General features: G+C 37.9%; 1 protein-coding gene across 6 annotated transcripts in view; it reads right to left on the reverse strand.

The window, feature by feature from the left end:
• Positions 1-24613, reverse strand: part of LOC6504364 (plasma membrane calcium-transporting ATPase 1) — a 177961-nt gene that overhangs the window by 14760 nt on the left and 138588 nt on the right. For 5 of the 6 annotated variants that reach the window (XM_044717754.1, XM_032455767.2, XM_032455769.2 and 2 more), the window contains one exon: positions 993-1061. The exons of the other annotated variant lie outside the window; for it this stretch is intronic. In XM_044717754.1, the coding sequence (XP_044573689.1) occupies positions 993-1061 (69 nt within the window). The remainder of the gene's footprint in view (positions 1-992; positions 1062-24613) is intronic. 6 annotated transcript variants of the gene reach the window in all.

A 24613-nucleotide genomic window follows, 5' to 3' on the forward strand; every position in this document is an offset into this window, starting at 1 on the left:
AACCTGTATGGATGTACGGCTCCCAGTTATGGGTGAATGCCAAAAATAGCAATATTGACATAGTCCACCGAGCTCAGTCGAAGATCTAGAAAACAATCACCGGGGTACCTTCGCAACGAAAACATATGTACATCGCGACATAAACATTCTACCAGTCAAAGAAGTGATCGCAGATCAGAAAGAAAAATACTTTACCAAGCTATTGTTACACCCTAACCACATGGCAAAAGGTCTAAGAAGGTTGAGCAACCAATCACGTCTTCGTCGCAATGACTTTCCCACCCAGCGATTAAAGATTACCCTAGATTAAATTAGCAAAAGAAAAAACAGACATGGTACGGTAAATAGGATAATCCAGTTATATGACAGATTACAGTCGACCGATGACAAACTAGCAGATAGGTGGTTACGGTATCGACTGCAAAAGGTGATCCACTATAACTATTTTCTATTTACTATTTTTATTATTCTTTTATTTACTATTTAATAAATATAATCCTATATATACTATGTATACGTCGTCATATTAAAGATTATCTTTGAAAAAAATTCAAATATATTTTTTAAATATAATTACAACCGAAAGATCCAGTACCTATGCCAATTTCTTGCTTAAAACCTTTATTTTTAATATTTACTTTGACATATTATTACGTATTAATTACATATTATTTACGTATTAAATATTTGCATAAAAAATCAGTCGTAAATCAAAATAAATTTATGTTATATTAAAAATTTGACGGCTTTATAAGCAACTATTATATTTTAATATAGTGAATGTCAAAGATCACGGATATTATTTTTTTGTGTTCATACAAAATTACCTTATATATTAACCTTATTATTATAATTATATTTTAAACGTGCATTAACTGATAAAAATACTCGTGTTATTCATGGTAATTTTTAACATAATAATAATATTAAATTATTAACTTCAATTTCCATATAATAATAACATTAAGTTTAATATAATACAGAAAGCTTACAGCTTGATCAGTGTTGCTCTTGCTATATGGGACCGGTATCAAGCGTTCTTGCAATTCGCCGCCTATTACCTTTATTGATGAAGAGAAAGAGAGGGAGAGAAAGATAGAAAGTAAAATAGAAAAATTAAGAGAAGAAGAGAAACACAGATATATCTACGATGAAATTGGTGTAAATATTTTTAAAAAGTGTCAATTTTAGAAATTTAAACTTAAAATATTAATAGATGAAATAAAATAAAATGATTTTCAATAGGTGCGTATCAATGTAAAACAAAAACTTCAGGTGGAGCCGAAATTTATAGCCAATATAACTGCAGTTATGTGGCAATTCAATTATATAGTCGGCTGATGCTTATGACCAGTTGCTCAAACAAACATGTTGCTCAAAAAATGGATTGTAAGAAAAGTCGCATCCTTACATTCTCAAAAACACCAAGCATTTCCCACAAATCACTTATATGGTAGCTAAAGGACAGAGTTGACTGATCCCGGCCGTAATGACATAAATACTTACATATATTGTAAGTGAAAGAGGGATGTGTGCAAAAAGTCGATTCACAGACGGACATGTTTTATAGACTCAGGAGGTGATTATGATCAAGAATGTATATACTGCATAGGGTGGGAGATTTCTACTTCGGAGGGTCGCAGAAAGGTTAGTTGTGACGAAAATTGTTATGCTCTTTGCATGGGTATACAAATAAATTCTTATTAATAACACCGGCCAACAGCAATAAATCTCCACTCATAATTTTACCAACTCCACATCCTTTAGGGTCCCCTAAATGAAAGTCCAAAACAAACATGTGTAAACAGCTGAGCAACAATCAAATGTAGGATAACAGAAGCTGTTATATAAGTTATTGAATAGTAAAACGAGACTGTTAATAAAGCTGCGAGTAGTTAGTCTTAAGCAAGAAATAGAGCAGAAGCGACGCATAAGTTAAGACTAAAAGACAATTATGTAAAACTATATCTCACATATCCACACATTAATAAACCTATGAGACCACTAAAGAAATCCATCCTCTCTCAGTTCAGAAGTGAGAAACTAATGTGTTGATGCAGTGTAGTGGAGATATAGTCGAGGAAAATTGGAACAGAAACGTCGGCGTGGAAAGTTGGTAATGGGTAGCAGCCCCATAGATTACTCGATACTTGTGCGTGGCAGACGGATTCAAAGAAAAAGCCAGACAGTATAACACAAAGGGATTGTGTGTATATGGGCGTCGTGGTGAAATTCGCATTGGAAAGAAAATTTTGAAAAAGCATTGAAGAAAATGGTTAAGATAGCAGAACTCAAGGTGGACCAGTTAAGATTTTTGATAAGAGAACGAAATATTGCAGCTGCGGGATCCAGAGCAGAGTTAGTACAGCGACTAGTTGAATTCGAGGAATCGGAAGACGTGGAGATGCCACAAGCTAGTGGAAACGTGAGTCAACGAGAGGAATCGGTGACGTCACAAGCGGCAGCTATTTCACAACTGCAGAACTAAATGACCGAGCTGAAGAATATGATGGTGCAGTTGGTGAGCATGCAGAGGCCAAATGCAGATGATGGAGTTAATAGGCAGCAACGCACAGAGGAAATCAGGAGGAATATCACAGGAGACGATATTTCTAATCTACAAGCCAGAAACAACGTGAGATAAGCGTCGGTAAAGGAAATCGCAGACACTTTGCCAGAGTTTGATCCAGGAGACGAGAACGCTATATCAGTGAACCAGTTCATCGATCGTGTCAACAAAGTGGTTGGTGCGTATCATTGGGACGAGACGTTGTTATTATTGGCAATTTATACAAAGATCCAGGGACCAGCCAAGATGTGGTTCGATTCTTCGCCAGTGGTGCACACTACGTGGAGTGACTTCGCGCAAGCTATAAGGGATGGGTTTCGAGCAAGCCCGGATGAAGCGGAAGTGCATTTCAACATGACTAATGCAACCAGACGACCTAAAGAAACAGTGAAGGAGTATTGTTTCCGGATGTCAGCCCTAGGAGTGCGGTACAGTCTGAGCGAGGCAGCGGTTATCAGATATGTTCCCGCAGGATTACAGCACCGAGAGTTGCAAAACAGCATTGCAGCGATACATTTTTCAACAATGAAACAGCTTAGAGATGCAGCCGAATCTTATTTCGTAAACAGAGGTCGGACAGCAGCAAACAAAAAGGAGTTTTTGCCTAAATACAAAAATTTTGAGATGAAACAGGACAGCGATGTAAAGACAGCAAAGCCAAAGGATTTGAAGACATGTTTCAAGTGTGGAGAGTTGAGACACTTTGCCAATTCGTGCCCAGTAAGGAGCAGAAGCCCCGCTGTAACAAATGCAATACTTTTCATGCAATCACGGAAAGTTGCCAAACTGCAAAGATGATGCGTTTAGGAGCAACAAATCAAGACAAGTTATTCACCAGAGTAGTCCGAATAAATTCAAAGAGCTATAACGCATTTATAGATACGGGTAGCCAGGCTAGTATCATTTTACAGTCAGTTGCGGATGAATTAAAGGCAGATCGGCATGAGTGCTCTATGAGGATTAGAGGCATATGTGGAGGATCGGACATTGAAGGGAAGACCATTGATGCCAAGTTATACGTAGCAGACGACGAGCTTTTGTAAAAAGACCTTTTGCTGGGACAGGATGTCATTATTAGCGCCCAGTTATCCCTAAAGTTTACGGCAGAGGACGCCGAAGTCAAGCGAGCGGTGCAGCAAGCAGAAACTATTGGAAGCGAACGTGGTACTCATAAGCTTCTTGTTAATATGCAAAACAATCAGGAAAGAAGTCAAATGAGTCAGTTGTTGAGCAAGTTCGAAGATGTCTTCTCTCAGGATTGCAAGGAATAGGAAAAACAAACATTGTCCAAGCCAGAATAGATGTTGAGAGCAACCAAGTAATTTCCCAGCCACCATACCGAATTCCCGAGCCAAAGAAGAAAGTTGTCGCCCAGATGTTGGACGAGTTATTGAAGCAAGATGTTATCCAACAATCTACGTCAGAGTATGCTAGCCCTGTGGTACTCATCAAAAAGCCGAACGGTAGTGACCGACTATGTGTTGATAACCACCGTCTGAACAAGTTATTAAAGAAGGAGAATTTTCCGGTCCCGAATATCGAAGAGCGTCTTCAAGAGGCGAAACGATTTAAGTATTTCAACTCACTGGATTTAAATAGCGGATATTACCAAATTGAGATAGCACCTGAAAGCCGAAAGTTTACCGCATTCATCACCACGGATGGGCTTTACGAGTTTAAGTGACTCCCGTTTGGGCTAAAAAATGCCCCAGCAATTTTCAATCGTCTCATGGCAGAACTACAAAAGCGAGTGCATAAAGGAGATATGATGCACTACATGGACGACATTCTCATTGGAAGCAATAATTTCGAGGAGATGTATGCCAAGCTAGAGAGAATCCTTACAGTATTGCGAGAGTGTGGACAGACTCTAAATCTGGATAAATGTAAGTTGTACGAGCAGTCTATTACGTTTCTAGGACATCAAATTCACGATGGAGGTATCAGCCCAGGAGAAGTAAAGGCGAATGCTAGTTCCATGTTCCCCACACCGACCAATGTCACCGAAGTACATCAGGTTTTAGGATTCACAGGATATTTTCGAAAATTTGTCGCCGGATCTCTTCTTCTCTTTATCTCAAAGCGGACGGACGTTTTTTTATGCGCACTGCGTTGTCATAAAATTTGTTTTTTTAGATTTGCATAAACAATCGGTGTTTATTTCTATTCACTTAAAAAAAATAAAAATAATCAAATATTGCAATTCATAGATCCGTATCGCTTAGCTTGTGCAGTGATATATTTGGAGGTAAAATAATAATTTATAATTTATCTTCCAAACATAGCCCTGCTCTTCTTCTTCATCTCTTACGGTGTTGCTTCTATTCTATTGCTCCTATCTCTCGCTCAATAGAGATTCTTATCTCTATTCTTTGCATTTTACTAACTCGCACTAACTGCTCTCTTCAATCTCCCCCTTTCGTTTCCCTGGTACAGTGGTACAAGGTTCATCAATATTTATTAATAAATTAATTATTGAAATTTTAATAATTTTTTATAAATTAATTATTTAAAATCCTAATAATTATGGAATTTAAATTGGTCTGTGCATTGAAGTCTTGTAATAAGACAATCTCGTCTTCCCAACCTACCATCCATTGCTGGCTCTGTGAAAACGTTTTACACGCTAAGTGTGCCGGGTTCACGGCCTCAGTTTCGGATGCAATCTCGCGTAGGTCTGGTCTCCACTTTTGCTGTGACGGTTGTCGTGCTGTTCAGGACGAAATGAGATCCTTCTCGAGGCAGACTAAAAGCGGTTTCAAGGAGTTGATTAGTGGTTTTCGAAAAATCAATGACCAACTCTGTGCGCTCGATACACAGTTTAGTAGTCTTCAACTACTAAACGAGTCTCCAAAGCGTAAAAAATCCTCTTTTAGTGATGTGCTTGTGGCGAATAATCTTCAGCCTGCTCAGCCGACAACTATGCGGCATTCGGTATTTGATTGGTCTGATTTACTGGCATGCGATGATATAAACTTAGCATTACAAAACTTTTATTTCACTGTAAACTCATTTTTTGACGTTTGTGTGCCGTGGAAGCATCCGTCCGCTTCAACGAGTCCGCCTTGGTATACAAGGCATCTTAACAACTTAAAGAATAGTATGAGTAGACTTTTGAATAAACATAGACTATCTGGCTGTACAGTTAGATATTCTAGATACTTAGTAGCCCGGTCCAATTTCACCGTGCATAACGCAGAATCTTATAGGAGTTATATTCGCCGGTGCAGGATTCAGTTCACTCAGGATCCGAAGAAGTTTTATAACTTTGTAAACATTAAGCGTAAACATGTATCTTTTCCCCTACTGCTTACGTTTGAAAACTCTTATGCGAACACTGATCAGGCAATGGCCGATTTCTTTGCACAGTTTTTTCAAACTACGTATTCACCTAGCAGCATCTCAGCTCAGCCTTACACTTATGATATCTAATCAGCCAATCTTATATTTCGCCCATCTTTCGATCAAAGTGGTGTGTTATCGGATCTTCTTAAGGTCAAGCCCGTGTATTCGCCAGGCCCTGATGGAGTACCAGGCTGTGTTCTGAAGAACTGCGCCGAGGCTCTGTGCAAACCACTCGTTAAACTCTTTAATCTATCGCTGGAAACTTCGATCTTTCCCCTTATGTGGAAGGAATACTTCATTATTCCGCTGCATAAAAAAGGGAAAAATTCCGACGCTGCGAATTATAGAGACATCTCTAAATTGTCAGCAATTCCAAAGCTTTTTGAACAACTTATCACTCCACATTTGCAACACCTATTTAGTTCAATAATAACTCCGTGCCAGCATGGCTTCATGAAGCGCCGCTCCACCACTACCAACTTATTGGAGCTAACATCTTTTATCACGGATGGCTTCCGGAATGGCTTACAAACAGACGTCATTTACACTGACTTCAGAAAAGCATTTGACTCTGTTAACCATTCGCTTCTTATAAGTAAACTCAGTCTTTTGGGATTCCCAACTGATCTTCTTATGTGGATTTCGAGCTAGTTATCAGGGAGAACCCAACGTGTTTTCTTTAAAGATGTTACCTCGCGTTTAGTCCGCGCCACATCGGGGGTGCCCCAAGGAAGCCATCTTGGACCCCTACTTTTTACTCTGTTTATTAACGACTTGCCCCTTGCCTTAACTAATTCACTTGTACTTATATACGCTGATGACGTTAAGCTATGCCTCCAGTATAAATTCACTAGCGCCCAGTCTAGACTTCAATCCGATTTGGATAAACTTCAAAATTTGTTTTTAGCAAATAACCTAAAGCTTAATGGATCGAAATGTAAACTTATGTCTTTTTACCGATCTAACCCTCACCAGGCTATGTACTTTCTTTATGGGAACGCCTTAGAACGATTAACTCAGGTTAACGATCTAGGTGTCCTATTAGATTTGAAACTTAAATTTACCGACCATATATCTACCATGGTTAATAAAGCTATGGGTGTGCTTGGTTTTATTAAAAGATGCTCAAAAGAATTTAATGACCCGTACATAACTAAAACGTTAATACATCACTGGAGTCCTCAATATGGAGTACACCAAGATCACATTGAATCTGTACAAAAAAACTTCCTTACTTTTGCTCTTAGAGGACTTAATTGGAATGCAAATCTTTACCTCCCCTCTTATCATAGTAGACTTTTACTAATCAACTTACCATCATTAACAAATCGTAGAACGATGCTGGGTGTCATGTTTCTATATAATCTTATTTATGGAAATATAGACAGCCAGCATTTATTAACACGCTGAAGGACTAGAAACTTTCGTCCTCTACTCCTCAGCCATTGTAGTTCGACATATGCCCAACACGATCCGTTCAGGGTATTATGTTCGGACTACAATGGTCTCTACCACATCTTGTCACTTTGCTCTACTAACAATCTTAAGGTCTTGAGGTAAAAATACCGGTGACGAACCTGCATGCGAAACCAAAAATATCTGATATCAATTTTTTTGACTAAAATATGCTATATAGGTGTACAAAATTGCATATAAAAAAAAATATTCTTGTTCGGCACGTGCAAGAAAAACAACAAAAAATCAGGCACGTGCCGGATAAGAATATTTATTATATGCAATTTTGTACACCTATATAGCATATTTTCGTCACAAAAAATAGTCTTCGATTTTTTAAACAAAAAGGACAACATTTTTACTCTGAAAATGAAATTTTCGCCTTTTATTCGTGTTTTTCGGATTTTGACGCCAGTTTTTTGGTGCAACTTACAAAAGTTCTGTCATTCGTGCCACATATCAATGTTGTCTCATTAATACTAAATAAAACGAGACCAATTTCATTATAAAATAATAAAAATTATTGAAGTTAAAAATCTTTTCCCAAAAAAAGTCAATTCAACCTTGCAAGCGCTCCGGAGTAACAGTGTGTATAAGAATAAGAGCATATTCCTTTTTCTCTGCCAAAAATTCTGTCATTTATGCCACATATCAATGTTGTCGTATTAATACTGAATAAAACTAGAAAAATTTCATTAAAAAACAAGAAAGGAAAGCTAACTTCGGGCGGAGCCGAAGGTGATATACCCTTGCAGTTAAGGTGGTGCCATTTCCGATTGTTCAGTTATATGGCGGCTACAGGATATAGTCGCCCGACCCTTATGAAATTTTGCAGAACAAATAAGATTGACAAGACAAATAATAAGATTGAAAAGACACCAAAGTAATGCCAATTCCGACCGTGCAGTTATATGGCAGCTATAGGATATAGTCGGCCGATCCTTATGAAATTCAGAAAATTAGATTATTTCCTATCCTGTCTCCGGCCCAAAATAGAATCTGTACCAAGTCCCATCTTTCTAACTTAAAAAACCAGAAAGGAAAGCTAACTTCGAGCGAAGCCGAAATTAAGGTTTGTGCCATTTCCGATCGTTCGGTTATTTGGCAGCTATAGGATATGTGTATCCTTATGAAATTCGACAAATTATTTTGCCCAAAATAGAATCTGTATCAAATCCCATCTTTCTAACTTAAAAACCACCAAAGTTATGCTAATTTCGATCGTTCTATGACAGCTATAGGATATAGTCGCCCGATCCTTATGAAATTTTGTAAATAAGATATGTTGGCCAAATATAACATGTGTGGGAAGTCTCAACCATCTAACTTAAAAAACAAAGTTATGGCATTTCCGATCAAACAGTTATAAAGGCAGCTATAGGATATAGTTGACCGATCCCGGCCGTTCCGAGTTAAATACAGCCTGCAAACAAAAGAAGGATGTGTGCAAAGTTTCAACTCGATAGCTCTAAAACTGAGACTCTAGTTTGCTTAGAAACAGACAGACGGACATGCTTTTATCGATTCAGGAGGTGATCCTGATCAAGAACATATACACTTTATAGGGTCAGAGATGTCTCCTTCACTGCGTTGCACACTTTTGACCAAAATTATAATACCCTCTGCAAGGGTATAACAAGAAAGGAAAGCTAACTTCGAGTTGATACACCCTTGCAGAAGCTTATATTATTATTATATATATCGAATCGTATGTAGTTGTCCAATCCTTAAGAGAATTTCACCAACAAAAAAATGTCTAATAAAAATATATAAACAGCCCCAGGCCTCTTTAAAAATAGCAAGGTTGTGCCATTTCCGATCGATCAGTTATATGGCAGGTATAGGATTTAGTCAGCCGATCCTTATGAAACATAGGATTAGATTGCCCAAAACGGAAACCGTAGATTTCCGTCAAAAAGGTTTCCAAGCAGTAAAATCTTTATTATGGGTTGATTTTTGTTTACTTTAATTTTTTTTAATATTGCAGTCTCAAAATAAACTGTTATATTCAATATTTTTTATTATCTAATTGAATGCAATACAATTTAATATCTAATTGAATTTTACATAAAAATTTTCCATCAAGAGACAAAGTTTGAGGTTAGCTGAGTGGAGAGCAAGGAGTTCGAGTCCTTGTTGAGCCAATGTTTATATTTATACCCTTGCAGAGGGTATTATAATTTTGGTCAAAAGTGTGCAACGCAGTGAAGGAGACATCTGCGACCCTATAAAGTATATATATTCATGATCAGGATCACCTCCTGAGTCGATATAAGCATGTCCGTCTGTCTGTCGGTTTCTACGCAAACTAGTCTCTCAGTTTTAGAGCTATCGAGTTGAAACTTTGCACACATCCTTCTTTTTCTTGCAGGTAGTACATAAGTCGGAACGGCCGGGATCGGTCGACTATATCCTATAGCTGCCATATAACTGATTGATCGGAAATGCCATAACTTTTATTTTGTTGTCGTTGTTTTTTAAGATAGAGGGTTGGGACTTTCCACACATGTTATATTTGACCAACATATCTTATGTACAAAATTTCATAAGGATCGGCCAACTATATCCTATAGCTGTCATACAACGATCGGAATTGGCATAATTTTGGTGTTTTTTAAGTTAGAAAGTTGGGACTTGGTACAGATTCTATTCTGGACAAAATAATCTGATTTGCCAAATTTCATAAGGATCGCCCGACTATATACGATCTTCTATAAATGTAATAATATAAGATGCGTGGCGCCACCTAGCGGACTGCGACTGAACTGCAAGGGTATATCAACTTCGGCTCCGCCCGAAGTTAGCTTTCCTTTCTTGTTTACTTTTTAAGCCCTTTATTTATTTGGATTTTATTATACCCTTGCAGAGGGTATTATAATTTTGGTCAAAAGTGTGCAACGCAGTGAAGGAGACATCTCCGACCCTATAAAGTATATATATTCTTGATCAGGATCACCTCCTGAGTCGATATGAGCATGTCCGTCTGTCCGTCTGTCCGTCTGTCTGTCGGTTTCTACGCAAACTAGTCTCTCAGTTTTAGAGCTATCGAGTTGAAACTTTGCACACATCCTTCTTTTCCTTGCAGGTAGTACATAAGTCGGAACGGCCGGGATCGTTCGACTATATCCTATAGCTGCCATATAACTGATTGATCGGAAATGCCATAACTTCGTTGTTTTTTAAGATAGAGATAGGTTGGGACTTTCCACACATATTATATTTGACCAACATATCTTATGTACAAAATTTCATAAGGACGGGCGACTATATCCTATAGCTGTCATACAACGATCGGAATTGGCATAACTTTGGTGTTTTTTAAGTTAGAAAGATGGGATTTGGTACAGATTCTATTTTGAGTAAAACAATCTGATCTGTCAATTTTCATGAGGATCGGCCGACTATATATCCGCTATATATCTAATAAAATAAGATGGGTGACGCCACCTAGCGGACTGCGACTGAACTGCAAGGGTGTATCAACTTCGGCTCCGCCCGAAGTTAGCTTTCCTTTCTTGTTTTTAAATAAATAAACTAAAAGCTGAAAAGATATACTCTATATTTTTTAGGGTATTTCCCAAATATATGCAGACTCCAAAAAGCAAAGTTGCTAATCAAATACACATACATGTGTGAGTAACAGCAAGCTTCACAGGTGGCTGCACAAAATTGGTAGCTGCACTTATAGGACGATATCTTAAGTTAACGAATTTTGCTGATATAAGCGATATATAACAATTTGCGTCATCTCAATCAAATCTCATCTCAATCAAATATCAAATGAGCAAATTTTGAAAAATAATTTTTTTTCTTACAAAAAAATTTATTTTTAGCGTATTTTTTTGTGTACTATAAAGACGTTTGGTCTCAAAGAAAATGAAATAGATATTTAAAAACCCTTTTCAACGGTGTAAAGCACGTTTTAATATCTTTCTTAATTATAAAGTTATGGATTTTTAAATTAACAACGTTTTTTTAATTTTTAGACGTAAGCTGCACAGCGTATTTTAGATAGACATAGATAGCTATTGCAAAAGATGATTTAGAAAATGTTCTTTTTTTAATATCAGTGCAGGTAGATATTAATTCCCGTGTGCATGATGCCAATCAATCTACGCCATTACATTTGGCTGCAGCATTCCAAAATGAAATGATTTCTAGAAATTTAATTTTAACTGGTGCCCGCATAAATGAAAGGGATGCGTTACAAAAAATTCCTCTGCATACTGCTATCGAACTGGGAAACCTTTCCGCTGTTTCTGCTTAAATTCAAAATAATGCTGACTTCGACGCAATAGACGTTGACGGCAATACTGCTTTACACCTTGCTGTTCGTAACGGGCCGTTTTTAATTGTTCGGGAACTTTTAACAGAATCAACAATAAACGCAGAAGCAATGAATTTTAAAGGACGGAATCCTTTGCGTGAACTATGTCGAGTTGTTAAGGACAATACCGCTTCTACCATTTGCGAGTTATTTCTCGAGTGTATGCCTAAATACCCAATTAACATTCCTGATATGGATGGAAATACTCCGTTCCTTCTCTCTTTCATGCGTGGGCATCACCACTTTGTAAAGTTCTTGTAAAAGCAGGCGCTTGTTTAGGAACAGAAAACAAGGATGGAATTAATATTTTTAACTTTAAGCTTACCACAAACCATTTGCTTCACAAATTGTTAGATCAATTGCCGCAGGAATCACCCTGGTCAGAGTCTGATGTATGCCAAGAATGTACCGTAAAATGTACAATTACCATGCGAAAACATCATTGCCGACATTGTGGACGTGTTCTTTGTTTTAAATGTTATTATTTTGAAATCGTCTTCTTTACCATATTGCAGTGTGGAAATGGAATGTAACTTTTTATAAAAAGATTAGTACAAGTTATTATTTCAAAAAATTCACCTAAATGTGGAAGCAAATTTTCATTATTCCGCTGCAAAAAAAGGGATAAATTCGACGCAGCAAATTATAGAGGCATCTCTAAATTGTCAGCAATTCCTAAGCTTTTTGAAAAACTTATCACTCCACATTTGCAACACCTATGTAGTTCAATAATAACTCCGTTCCAGCATGGCTTCATAAAGCGCCGCTCCACCACTACCAACTTATTGGAGCTAACATCTTTTATCACGGATGGGTTCCGAAATGGCTTACAAACAGACGTCATTTACACTGACTTCAGTAAAGCATTTGACTTAGTTAACCATTCGCTTCTTATAAGTAAACTCAGTCTTTTGGGATTCCCAACTGATCTTCTTATCTGGATTTCAAGCTACTTATCTGGGAGAACCCTTCTTCTTCTTTAAAGATGTTACCTCGCGTTTAGTCCGCGCAACATCTGTTGCTTGGGGTGCCCCAAGGAAGCCATCTTGGACCCCTACTTTTTACACTGTTTATTAACGACTTCCCCCTTGCCTTAACTAATTCACTTGTACTTATGTACGCTGATGACGTTAAGCTATCCCTTCACTATAAATTCACAAGTGCCCAGTCTAGACTTCAATCCGATTTGGATAAACTTCAAAATTGGTGTTAGCAAATAACCTAAAGCTTAATGGATCAAAATATAAACTCATGCCTTTTTACCGATCTAGTCCTCACCAGGCTATGTACTTTCTCTATGGGAACGCCTTAGAACGATTAACTCAGGTTAACGATCTAGGTGTCCTATTAGATTTGAGACTTAAATTTACCGACCACATATCTACCATGGTTAATAAAGCTATGGGTGTGCTTGGCTTTATTAAAATATGGTCAAAAGAATTTAATGACCCGTACATAACTAAAACGTTATATACATCATTGATCCGTCCGATTCTTGAGTATGGATTGTGTGTCTGGAGTCCTCAATACGGAGTGCACCAAGATCACATAGAATCTGTACAAAAAACTTCCTGACTTTTGCTCTTAGGGAACTTAATTGGGATGCAAATCTTTACCTTCCCTCTTATCGTAGTAGACTATTACTAATAAACTTACCATCATTAACAAACCGTAGAACGATGCTGGGTGTCATGTTTCTATATAATCTTATTTTTGGAAATGTAGACAGCCAGCATTTACTAACACGCGTTAATTTTAACGTTCCTAATAAAAGGACTAGAAACTTTCGTCCTCTACTCCTCAGCTATTGTAGTTCGACATATGCCCAACTGTATTATGTTCGAACTACAATGGTCTCTACCACATCTTATCGCTTTGCTCCACTAACAATCTTAAATCGCTTATATTAACCGCCTTATCTGTGCAACACTCTTCCTCGTGATATCTTTCTCTTACTTTTCGCTTAACTATCTCGGATCTATTCCCGCGATTCGAGCCGTACGTCACGCGGCAGCGTCCCTCGGTCGGTTGGACGGGAGGTGGGCTGTACGTATGCAGTGGGAACCGCGCAAGATACGCTATTATATCGGAGCCGTTACGTATGCTGTTGCGAAAAGCACAAACATTCAAATGGGAGCAGCGCCAAGAGGATGCGTTTAACGAATTGAAAAGATGCCTAACGTCAAGACCTGTTATCCCAAGTTATCGCCTAGATGCTGAACACAGATGCCAGTGCTGTGGGTTTGGCCGCCGTACTGATGCAAAATGAGGACTGAAGCCAAGGTCAACTGAAGCCAATTGCTTATTTTAGTCGAGCAACAAGTCTGAGAAAAATTATCACAGTTATGAGCTGGAAGCTCTAGCCGTCCTCGAGTCGTTGGAGCGATTTAAGTATTATGTCTTCGGTAAAAATGTTGGAGTAGTTACCGATTGTAATGCCCTGAAATCTTTAATGGATAAGAAGGAACTTATACCCCGAATTGCACGAAAGTGGTTAAGGATTCAAGAATATGACATCGAGATTGTACATCGACCTGGAATACTGAAGTGCCACATTGAAGCTTTAAGCCGAGCCCCTTTTGAAAACGCACATGAAATGGAGACTGCATGTCTGAAGATTTCCAAAACCCTGATAGACGAAGCAAGATGAGAAGATCCAGAACATCGTAGCGGATATGAAAAGTGCGAAGCAAACCGAGAATGATGAGTACGTAATAGAGCAAGATCGCCTATTTCGAAAATACGACAACAAGTTGCTATGGGTTGTGCCGAAACAGCTAAGATACCTTACGCTCCACGAATGCCACGACAAAGCAGGACACATGAGCACAGAGAAAACAATGCAGCGCATTCTTAATTTGTTTTGGTCCCCGAATGCGAAATTTCGTCAAGAGCATAGGAGAAAAATTATGCGCGCTAAACAAAATACCAGGTGGATGCCGAGAAGGAGAGTATCATTACGATGACATCAAGCCCATCCCATTTTATACGATACACATGGATCACCTGGGACCTTTTCCAAAGAGTTCAAAGAGGAATGAGCATATTCTAGTTATTGTCGACGCCTTTAAGAAGTTTACTATAGTTCGAACAACAAAAAGTACTGCAACTAAACATGTCTTGGATATCCTGCAAGAGGTTACGAGTTACTTGGGGATGCCAGGGCGAATCATCACCGATCGAGGTACCGCCGTTACTTCGAAAGATTTCTAAAAATATAGCAAGTCGAACAACCTAAAGCACATCCTTAACGCCGTAAGGACACCGAGAGCCAACGGTCATGCAGAGAGAACGAACAGAATTATTTTGTCCATGCTACTGCCTTCGAATGAAAACGATCAGCAATGGGACGAAATGCTACGATCTATCCAGTGGAGCTTTAATACCATGGTAAATAGCACAACTAAATGTTTCCCATTTCAGATTCTTAATGGATACGAGTCAAGAGATATTTTAAAGAACATGCTACTGCCTTCGAATGAAAACGATAAGCAACGGGACGAAATGCTACGATCTATCCAGTGGAGCATTAATACCATGGTAAATAGCACAACTAAATGTTTCCCATTTCAGATTCTTAATGGATACGAGTCAAGAGATATTTTAAAGAACACTCTGACCAGCGTGATCCAGAATCAAGAGCAGAGGCTGACGACAGATGTCGAGTTGGATAAGCTACGAGCAGACGCTGCAACTAGAGTCAACGATCAAAGAACTGCAGCCAAGAAACGGTACGACGCAAAACACGCTAAGCCAACACAATATAAGCTAGAAGATATTGTACTGGTGGAGAACGAGCCAAGCAGCACGGGTACTTCCAGAAAATTGGAGCCTCGCTATAAAGGACCTTTTGTTGTCAACAAGGTGTTGCCAAACGACCGATATGTAGTGGAAGATATTCCCTAGGCCCAACTAAAGCAGAGTCATTATAAGTCGGTTTATGCATCCGACAAGATGAAGCGCTGGTGTGAACTTCCAGAAGATGACCAAGATGACGACGATGACTCGAAGGACGACCCCATCTACGAATCTCGCGAGGACGCTAAGAATTTATCAGGAAAGGCCGAATGTAAACAGCTGAGCAACAATCAAATGTAGGATAACAGAAGCTGTTATATAAGTTATCGAATAGTAGAATGAGACTGTTAATAAAGCTGCGAGTAGTTAGTCTTAAGAAAGAAATAAAGCAGAAACGACTCATAAGTTAAGACCAAAAGACAATTATGTAAAACTATATCTAACATATCAACACTTTAATTAACCTTTGAGACCACTAAAGAAAACCATCCTCTCTCACATGGGTTCCATCACCCACAGTTTCCGCGGTACACTTAAGAGAAGAAATTGATCAAATTTTACAATATATTGAATTATGTAGGCCGTGTAATTGCGTTGACCAACATTGTTTTTAGTACACATAATTTTTGAAATATATGTGTACCTACTTAAATTAAAAAATTACATCTAGCAGTTACCATATCTTTGGAATAATCATCAAAAGTTTAAAAGTTTTGTGCATCTATAATTTTTCCCCGAAACTATGGGTGATGGAACCTATGTTTTTTCTGGACTTTGGTTCAGGGGAGCCTAAAGGTTAGGAGCAGTTGAAACTTTTTGTGGAGGAAAAAAAGTGTACGAGACTTTTGAGAACATCTTCAACCCTATATATATTCTTGATCAGGATCACCTCCTGAGTCTGCCTATCTGTCGGTTTCTTCACAAACTAGTCTCTCAGTTTTAGAGCTATCGAGTTGAAACTTTGCACACGTTCTTCTTTTCCTTGCAGGTAGTATATTAGTGGGAACGGCCGGGATCGGTCGACTATATTCTAAAGCTGCCATATAACTGATTGATCGTAAATGCCATAACTTTGTTGTTTTTTAAATAAGATGGTTGGGACTTTCTACACATGTTATATTTGGCCAAAATATATTATCTACAAAATTCAAGGATCGGCCGACTATATCCTATATCTTTCATAGACCAATTGGAGTTTGCATAACTTTGGTAATTTAAAAGTTAGAAAGATTGGACTTGGTACAGATTCCATTTTGGGCAAAATAATCCGATTTGCCAAATTTCATAAGGATCGGCCAACTATATTCTATAGACGCGATATAACTTAAGGATCGGGATCGTGATTTACACCTTTGAAAAGGATTATTTTTCAAAATTTGCTCATTTGATCTTATTTATATTGCACGTGGAGATAGCCCTTGTCATGACGCAACTTTTGATATATGGCTTAAATCTGGCAAAATTCGTTAACTCAAGATATAGTCCTATGAGTCACTTCCATCACTTCATAGCGAACGGTCGTGATTATTTTTTGCGCTTGCGATAAATTCTATTCTTGTCAAACGCGGGTTTGAAACCTTAATTTAAACACTTGTGTCTTAATATTAAAGTTATACCCGTATCGCTACGCGCTTGTGCAGTGCCATATTTGGGTGAGCATTTAATAAAATTAAAAAGTCGCAATCCAAATATAGCTCTGCTTCTTTTTCATTCTCTGCCTTTGAATTTTTGCAGTTAATTCTGCTTTTATCTTTTTACGCGCATTTCTTTACACTTGCGCTCTCCCGTAGCTCTCTCTTTACTAACTCCCTCCTCTACCTACCTTTTATTAACCTTAGTTGGTACAGTGGTTGAAGGCTTATTTGTTTAAAATAAAAAAAAAACAAGAAAGGAAAGCTAACTTCGGGCGGAGCCGAAGTTGATATACCCTTGCAGTTCAGTCGCAGTCCGCTAGGTGGCGCCACCCATCTTATTTTATTAGATATATAGCGGATCGTTTATAGTCGGCCGATCCTTATGAAAATTGGCAGATCAGATTGTTTTACCCAAAATAGAATCTGTACCAAGTCCCATCTTTCTAACTTAAAAAACACCAAAGTTATGCCAATTTCGATCGTTCTATGACAGCTATAGAATATAGTCGGCCGATCCTTATGAAATTTTGTACATAAGATATTTTGGTCAAATATAACATGTGTGGAAAGTCCCAACCCTGTAACTTAAAAAACACCAAAGTTATGGCATTTCCGATCAATCAGTTATATGGCAGCTATAGGATATAGTCGACCGATCCCGGTCGTTCCGACTTATATACTGCCTGCAAATGAAAGAAGGATGTGTGCAAAGTTTCAACTCGATAGCTTTAAAACTGAGAGACTAGTTTGCGTAGAAACAGACAGACAGACAGACGGACAGACGGACAGACGGACAGACGGACATGCTCATATCGACTCAGGAGGTGATCCTGATCAAGAATATATATACTTTATAGGGTCGGAGATGTCTCCATCACTGCGTTGCACACTTTTGACCAAAATTATAATACCCTCTGCAAGGGTATAATAATAGAATTTAAAATTATAAATTAATTTTTGCTAATTTGCTAATTAATATTTTAAAATGGAATACAATGTTGTCTGCTCATTGAAATCGTGCAATAAGCCGATATCTGCGTCCCAGGCCAGCATCTAATGTTGGCTGTGCGAAAGTGTCTCACATGCCAAATGTGCTGGCCTTACTGCATCTGTCTCGGATGCCATATCCCGCCGTGTTGGCCTCCATTATTGCTGCAGTGGGTGCCAGGCTGTCCAAGATAAAATGAGATCTTTCATGCGACAGACCAAGAGTGGGTTTAAAGATTTGATCGTCGGTTTCCGAAAAATCAATAATCAACTCAGTGCGCTGTGAATGAATCTCCTAAGCCGAAAAAATCTGCTACTAGGGAAGTCGCAGCTCCAGAGATCGCGGGACAGCTGGAGCCTCCCGCAATAATGCAGCCGCTCATTTCCTTGCTACTCCAAGAGCAGGGACGGTAAATGAAAGTAAAAAGAATTTACCGTAGCAGAGCATAACTTGTCTGCTTTGTCCTCCATGGCATCACTCCAAGTGATTCCCAAGAATACCCTAGAATTAACCCCCATAGCTTCCACTAGAAATGGTAACCCGCCGCCCGGACCCCCGGAACGGACTGATACCGCGGTATTACCGACCGTTGCACCAAAACCATTACAGGTAATCCCACCTGTTAGACAAATATTTGTCTCACGGCTAGCCCCTGATACCTCGGAGATTGATATCTCGGCTTATATCAAATCCAAAACCAAGGCCTTTATTAGAGTGGAAGACATTAGAAAATTTAAATACTCCTACTCGAGGCGCATATCATCCTTCATGATACAAGTGCCAGTACCGATGTTTGTGACGCTATGTTCGCCTGGCTTCTGGCCAGAGGACATATTTGTACAAGAGCATCAGCCGAGTAAGGTAAAGAAAAAAAATTCGAAGCCTGCTGGAGTCAAGCTCCCAACATCTGTCCAATCCGACTCTTCAAAAAACTAACATCTATCAATCTTAACTATCAGAATTGTCGGGGTCTACGTAGCAAGCTCCCTAGACTCTATTCTGATAGTCTTTCCTTTGCTTCCCATATTATAGTATTCACTGAAACCTGGTTAAAGCCGGATATCTTTTGCTCCGAAGTTTTTCCAAGTAGGTACACCACTTTTAGACGTGACCGACCTCTGCGAAGAGGAGGAGGAGTCTTAATTTCTATTGACTCCAATTTCGTTTCTGAAGAGGTAAAGTTACCAGAGTTTGGTGATTTCGAATTCATTTGCGTTAAAGTCATATTGTCTGCTCAATCTTTGTTTATTACATGTTCTTACATCCCACCATCTTCCGAGCCTGGTATCACATGTCGGCTATACATGTCGGCTGTATCTTTTCCTTCCCTACTTACGTATAAAAATTTATCAGCGACTTCAGATCAGGCCATTGCTGATTTATTTCCAAAATTTTTCCAAACAACGTATTCACCTCCTAAAACTTCAGATCAGCCATACGCTTACAACATTCAACCAACTAATCGTATATTTGTTCCATTTCTTTCTGAAAACAATTTATTATTGGATCTTCAAAAGGTAAAGCCAGTTTATTCGCCAGGCCCCGACGGAGTACCAGGCTGTGTGCTAAAATACTGCGCTAGCGCTCTGTGCAAACCTCTTCAAAAACTTTTCAACTTATCTTTGGAATCTTCGATTTTCCCCTTTAAATGGAAGGAATCTTTCATAATTCCTCTGCACAAAAAGGGGAAAAAATCTGATGCTGCCAACTACAGAGGCATCTCAAAATTGTCAGCGATTCCAAAGTTATTCGAAAAATTAATAACTCCTCATTTGCAACACCTATGCTCATCAATAATTTCTCCATGTCAGCATGGTTTCATTAAGCGTCGCTCTACCACCACTAATTTATTGGAGTTGACATCCTTTGTTTTAGATGGCTTCCAAAAGGGACTTCAAACTGATGTTATTTACACAGACTTTAGTGAAGCATTTGATTCAGTTAATCACTCACTCTTGTTGAGTAAACTAAACCTTTTGGGATTCTCAACCGACCTCATTACGTTGATCTCCAGCTATTTAAATGGAAGAACACATAAAGTCTTATTTAAAAATCAATATTCCCGCTTAGTCCGTGCCACATCTGGTGTCCCTCAAGGAATCCATCTTGGCCCATTACTATTCACTCTTTTTATAAATGACTTGCCCCCATCCTTAACGAACGCGCTGGTACTAATGTACGCAGACGATGTTAAGCTTTGTCTGCAATATAAGTTCCCGTCTGCCCAAAACAGACTCCAGTCGGATCTTGATCATTTTCAAAAATGGTGTTTAGCTAATGACTTAATACTTAATGGATCAAAATGCAAACTTATGTCTTTTTATCGTACTAGTCCTCACCAGGCTTCGTACTATCTCTCTGGGATTGCCTTAGAAAAATTAACTCAGGTTAATGATCTTGGTGTCCTTTTAGACAGAAAACTTAAATTTTCCGACCATATTTCTTCAATGGTTAATAAGGCTAAAGGTGTTCTCGGTTTTATTAAAAGATGGGCTAAAGAATTTAACGACCCTTATATTACTAAAAGCTTATTTTTATCCTTGGTCCGTCCGATACTGGAGTACGGTTCATGTGTCTGGTGTCCCCAATACGGTGTTCATCAAGACCGCATAGAATCCGTACAAAAGAACTTCTTATTATTTGCTCTTAGAGGACTTAACTGGGACGCAAATCTTCACCTACCTTCGTACAATAGTAGACTCCAACTAATAAACTTACCCTCCTTAACAAATCGTAGAACAATGCTGGGTGTCGTTTTCCTACACAACCTTATTAATGGTGATGTAGATAGCCAGCACTTACTAACACGCTTACAGTTTAACGTTCCGAATAGAAGGACCAGAAACTTTAGTCCTTTATTCTTAAGCCATTGTAGATCGACATATGCACAGCATGATCCCTTTAGGATTTTATGTTCGAACTATAATGGTCTGTATCATATTATTTCTCTTTCATCCCTGTTAAATATGAAAACTTGCATTTTAAATTACCTTCAAGAGCACACAAATTCTTCCTCGTTTTCTTTATAATCCTTTTATTTAAACTTCTATTTACTAACTCGAATTTATTCCCGCGATTCGAGCCGTACGTTATGCGGCAGGCGCCCCTCGGTCGGTTGGGCGGGAGGTGGGCTGTACGTCAGAGTCTGGCAGCATGCCACTCACTCAATGAGTACACCCGATAAACACCGGGTGTTTTATACACCCGAGTGCCTTTCGTGCACAAAGTTTCGGGTACGAGTAGTTAATAGGCAAGGATGATTTTATTAAAATAACTTGAACATATATTTTAATTTATAATAACATATAAAAAATAAAAAACATTGAATTTACATAATAGGGGGCTTTATTGAAATTAAAATATTTAAGCTTCGCGTGAATTTTTAAAGATGGAGTGGAGAAAAATGATGTTGTCTACAGACTTTGGTGTAAGCCTATTCCTCTTTTCGGTCATAATATTACCGGCCATAGAAAACACCCTCTCACAGGCGGCACTACTGGCAGGTATAGAAAGGACTTGCAGTGCAAGATGAGAAAGTCGGGGGTATGAATTTTTATTTTGATTCCACCAATCAGTTGGTTCAAAGCCCTCGGTTAGAGCCACTCTTTCTCGGCAATACCTTTCTAGTTCTTCTAATGGCGTTTCGGAAGTATAGTTATTAGGGTGGACTAAATTTGAAAAAAAAGATTGCTTAGAAGCAACTGAGGGGGGTGTAAGTCTCATTGGGTTGTTATTCAAAATGAAGCTTAAATTGGAATCCTGATCGTTTTCGGCGGTATTCATTTCCATTTGGTAAACGCAAAAAGATTTTATCTCAAGTAAATCTTGTTGTTGGATTATAGTAGCTTACTCGGATATCCAACAATGAATGATTGAAGTAAGAAAGTGTTACAAAATATGCGGATAATATTTTTGACAACCAATTTCGTCCCCAAAGTGAAACCATGGCAACAGATCAATCTGAAAACACCTAGGTGTTTCTGAAAACACTCAAGACTTTCATGTGTGTTTTTACTACTCATGTTTGTTTGACACAATCATGACTTTTACTAATCTCTCATTTCAACACTTTTTTGTCACTTTTTTGATTAATACTTATGAGCGTAAAATACCTGAGTGTCTGAGTGTTTAAAGTCACACATACACAAAGTGAACAAGTGCTGGAAAGGCAATACACTCATTACACTTATTGGAATTTGTGTGTGTCGCATCATGTAATTTTTCTGATGAGTGGAGAGTGCCATCCATATACGAATTTTTATGAGTATGCATAGGGTGCCGAAAAGTGCCACCCGTGCCGTTCTCTGCTGTACGTATGCAGTGGGAACCGCGCGAAAATAAGTGCAGCTACCAATTTTGTAAAGCCACCTGTGAAGCTTGGTGTTACGTACACATACATACATACGTATATACATGGATGTGTATATTTGATGGGGAATTTTTTTTTTAGCTTTATTTGTCTATCGGTCGACTATATCCTATAGCTGCCATATAACTGATTGATTGGAAATTCCATAAATTTAGTGTTTTTTAAGTTAGAGGGTTGGGACTTTCCACACATGTTATACATATTTGGTAAAAATATCTCATGTACAAAATTCAAAGGGATCGGCTGACTATAACCCATAAATGCCGTCGAACGATCGGAATCTTCATACAGATTCCGGAGAATCTAATCCGATCCTTCATAAGGATCCATATCCCATACCTGCCATATAACTGAACGAACGGAAATGGCACAACCTTGCTATTTTTGAAGATGCTTGGGGCTGTTTCCAATATTCTTATTAGAAAATTTATTTGATGATACACGATCCGATATATATTATGTAATAATAATATAAGCTGCTCCTTAACTGCAAGGCTATATTAACTTCGGCTGCGCTTGAAGTGAGCTTTCCTTTCTTGTTTTTTTTGGTAATTTATTATCTCATCTGTATATTTGTTTAAACAATTTGGTTTCACACAACTACTAAACAATTTAGCATTTTTAATAGAATTTTTCTATTAAAAAATTTTTAATTTAAATTTTTAAACTAACCCAATTCCAAGACCGTTTTAAATTAAAAATACGTATAGCTTCAGAACCACTGAAACTATCGAAACATTCTTTACATCTTTGGAAAGGTTTTTAATTATTCCACTTTTTTTAATGTCAAAATCTATGGAGTAAATAAAAAGAGTTTTGGTGTTTATCCTTACATTTAAAGTATTGGTAACTGTGTGAATCGCCCGTCCAGGGGTTACTTTAATATTCTATATATTATGTGTTCTATTTTAAATAACACGGGCCGACAATTTCCAACTTTTTTTTTCCTCCACGCATAATTTTACCTGCTCCATAATCTTTAGGCTCCCCTGAACCAAAGTCCAGAACAAACATAGGTTCTATCACCCACCGTTTCCGCGGTACACCTAAGAGAAGAAATTGATCAGATTTTACCATATATTGAATTATGTAGGCCGTGAAATGGCTACGACCATTATTGTTTCCAGTACATATCATTTTTGAAATGTATGTGTACCAACTAAAATTAAAAAATGGTATCTAGCAGTTACCATATCTTTGGAATACTCATCCAAAGTTGAAATCTCAGATTTTCTACGTTAATTTTTTCTCTTCTATGATTTTTCCCCAAACATTTTTCTATGGAAGATTTTTATTTTCTTATTGAAATCAGTAGATCATACCATGTTTTAATTTTGGATTTAAGGAAAAACTCGGAATAATTTTATTGAATTGAATATAGGTGGTTCAACAATATTTTCTTAAATTAAATTGGAGTTTTTAATCTCATATTTTCAAAAAGTCATGGCTATCTAAAACTGTTTCTATATTCAAAACGTATCTATTGCAGGTTCAGTTTGTTTAGTAAAGCTTTACAGAAGTTGTAGATAGCCATGACTTTTTGAAAATATGAGATTAAAAACTCCAATTTAATTTAAGAAAATATTGTTGAACCACCTATATTCAATTCAATAAAATTATTCCGAGTTTTTCCTTAAATCCAAAATTAAAACATGGTATGATCTACTGATTTCAATAAGAAAATAAAAATCTTCCATAGAAAAATGTTTGGGGAAAAATCATAGAAGAGAAAAAATTAACGTAGAAAATCTGAGATTTCAACTTTGGATGAGTATTCCAAAGATATGGTAACTGCTAGATACCATTTTTTAATTTTAGTTGGTACACATATATTTCAAAAATGATATGTACTGGAAACAATGATGGTCGTAGCCATTTCACGGCCTACATAATTCAATATATGGTAAAATTTGATCAATTTCTTCTCTTAGGTGTACCGCGGAAACGGTGGGTGATAGAACCTATGTTTGTTCTGGACTTTGGTTCAGGGGAGCCTAAAGGTTATGGAGCAGGTAAAATTATGCGTGGAGATTTTTTGCTGTTGGCCTGTGTAATTGAATATCTATATATATAAAAAACAAATGATATCATATAAAAACAAGAAAGAAAAGCTAACTTCGGGCGGAGC

This window comes from Drosophila ananassae (genome assembly GCF_017639315.1).
Source record: "Drosophila ananassae strain 14024-0371.13 chromosome 4 unlocalized genomic scaffold, ASM1763931v2 tig00000061, whole genome shotgun sequence".
NCBI classification, from domain to species: domain Eukaryota; kingdom Metazoa; phylum Arthropoda; class Insecta; order Diptera; family Drosophilidae; genus Drosophila; species Drosophila ananassae.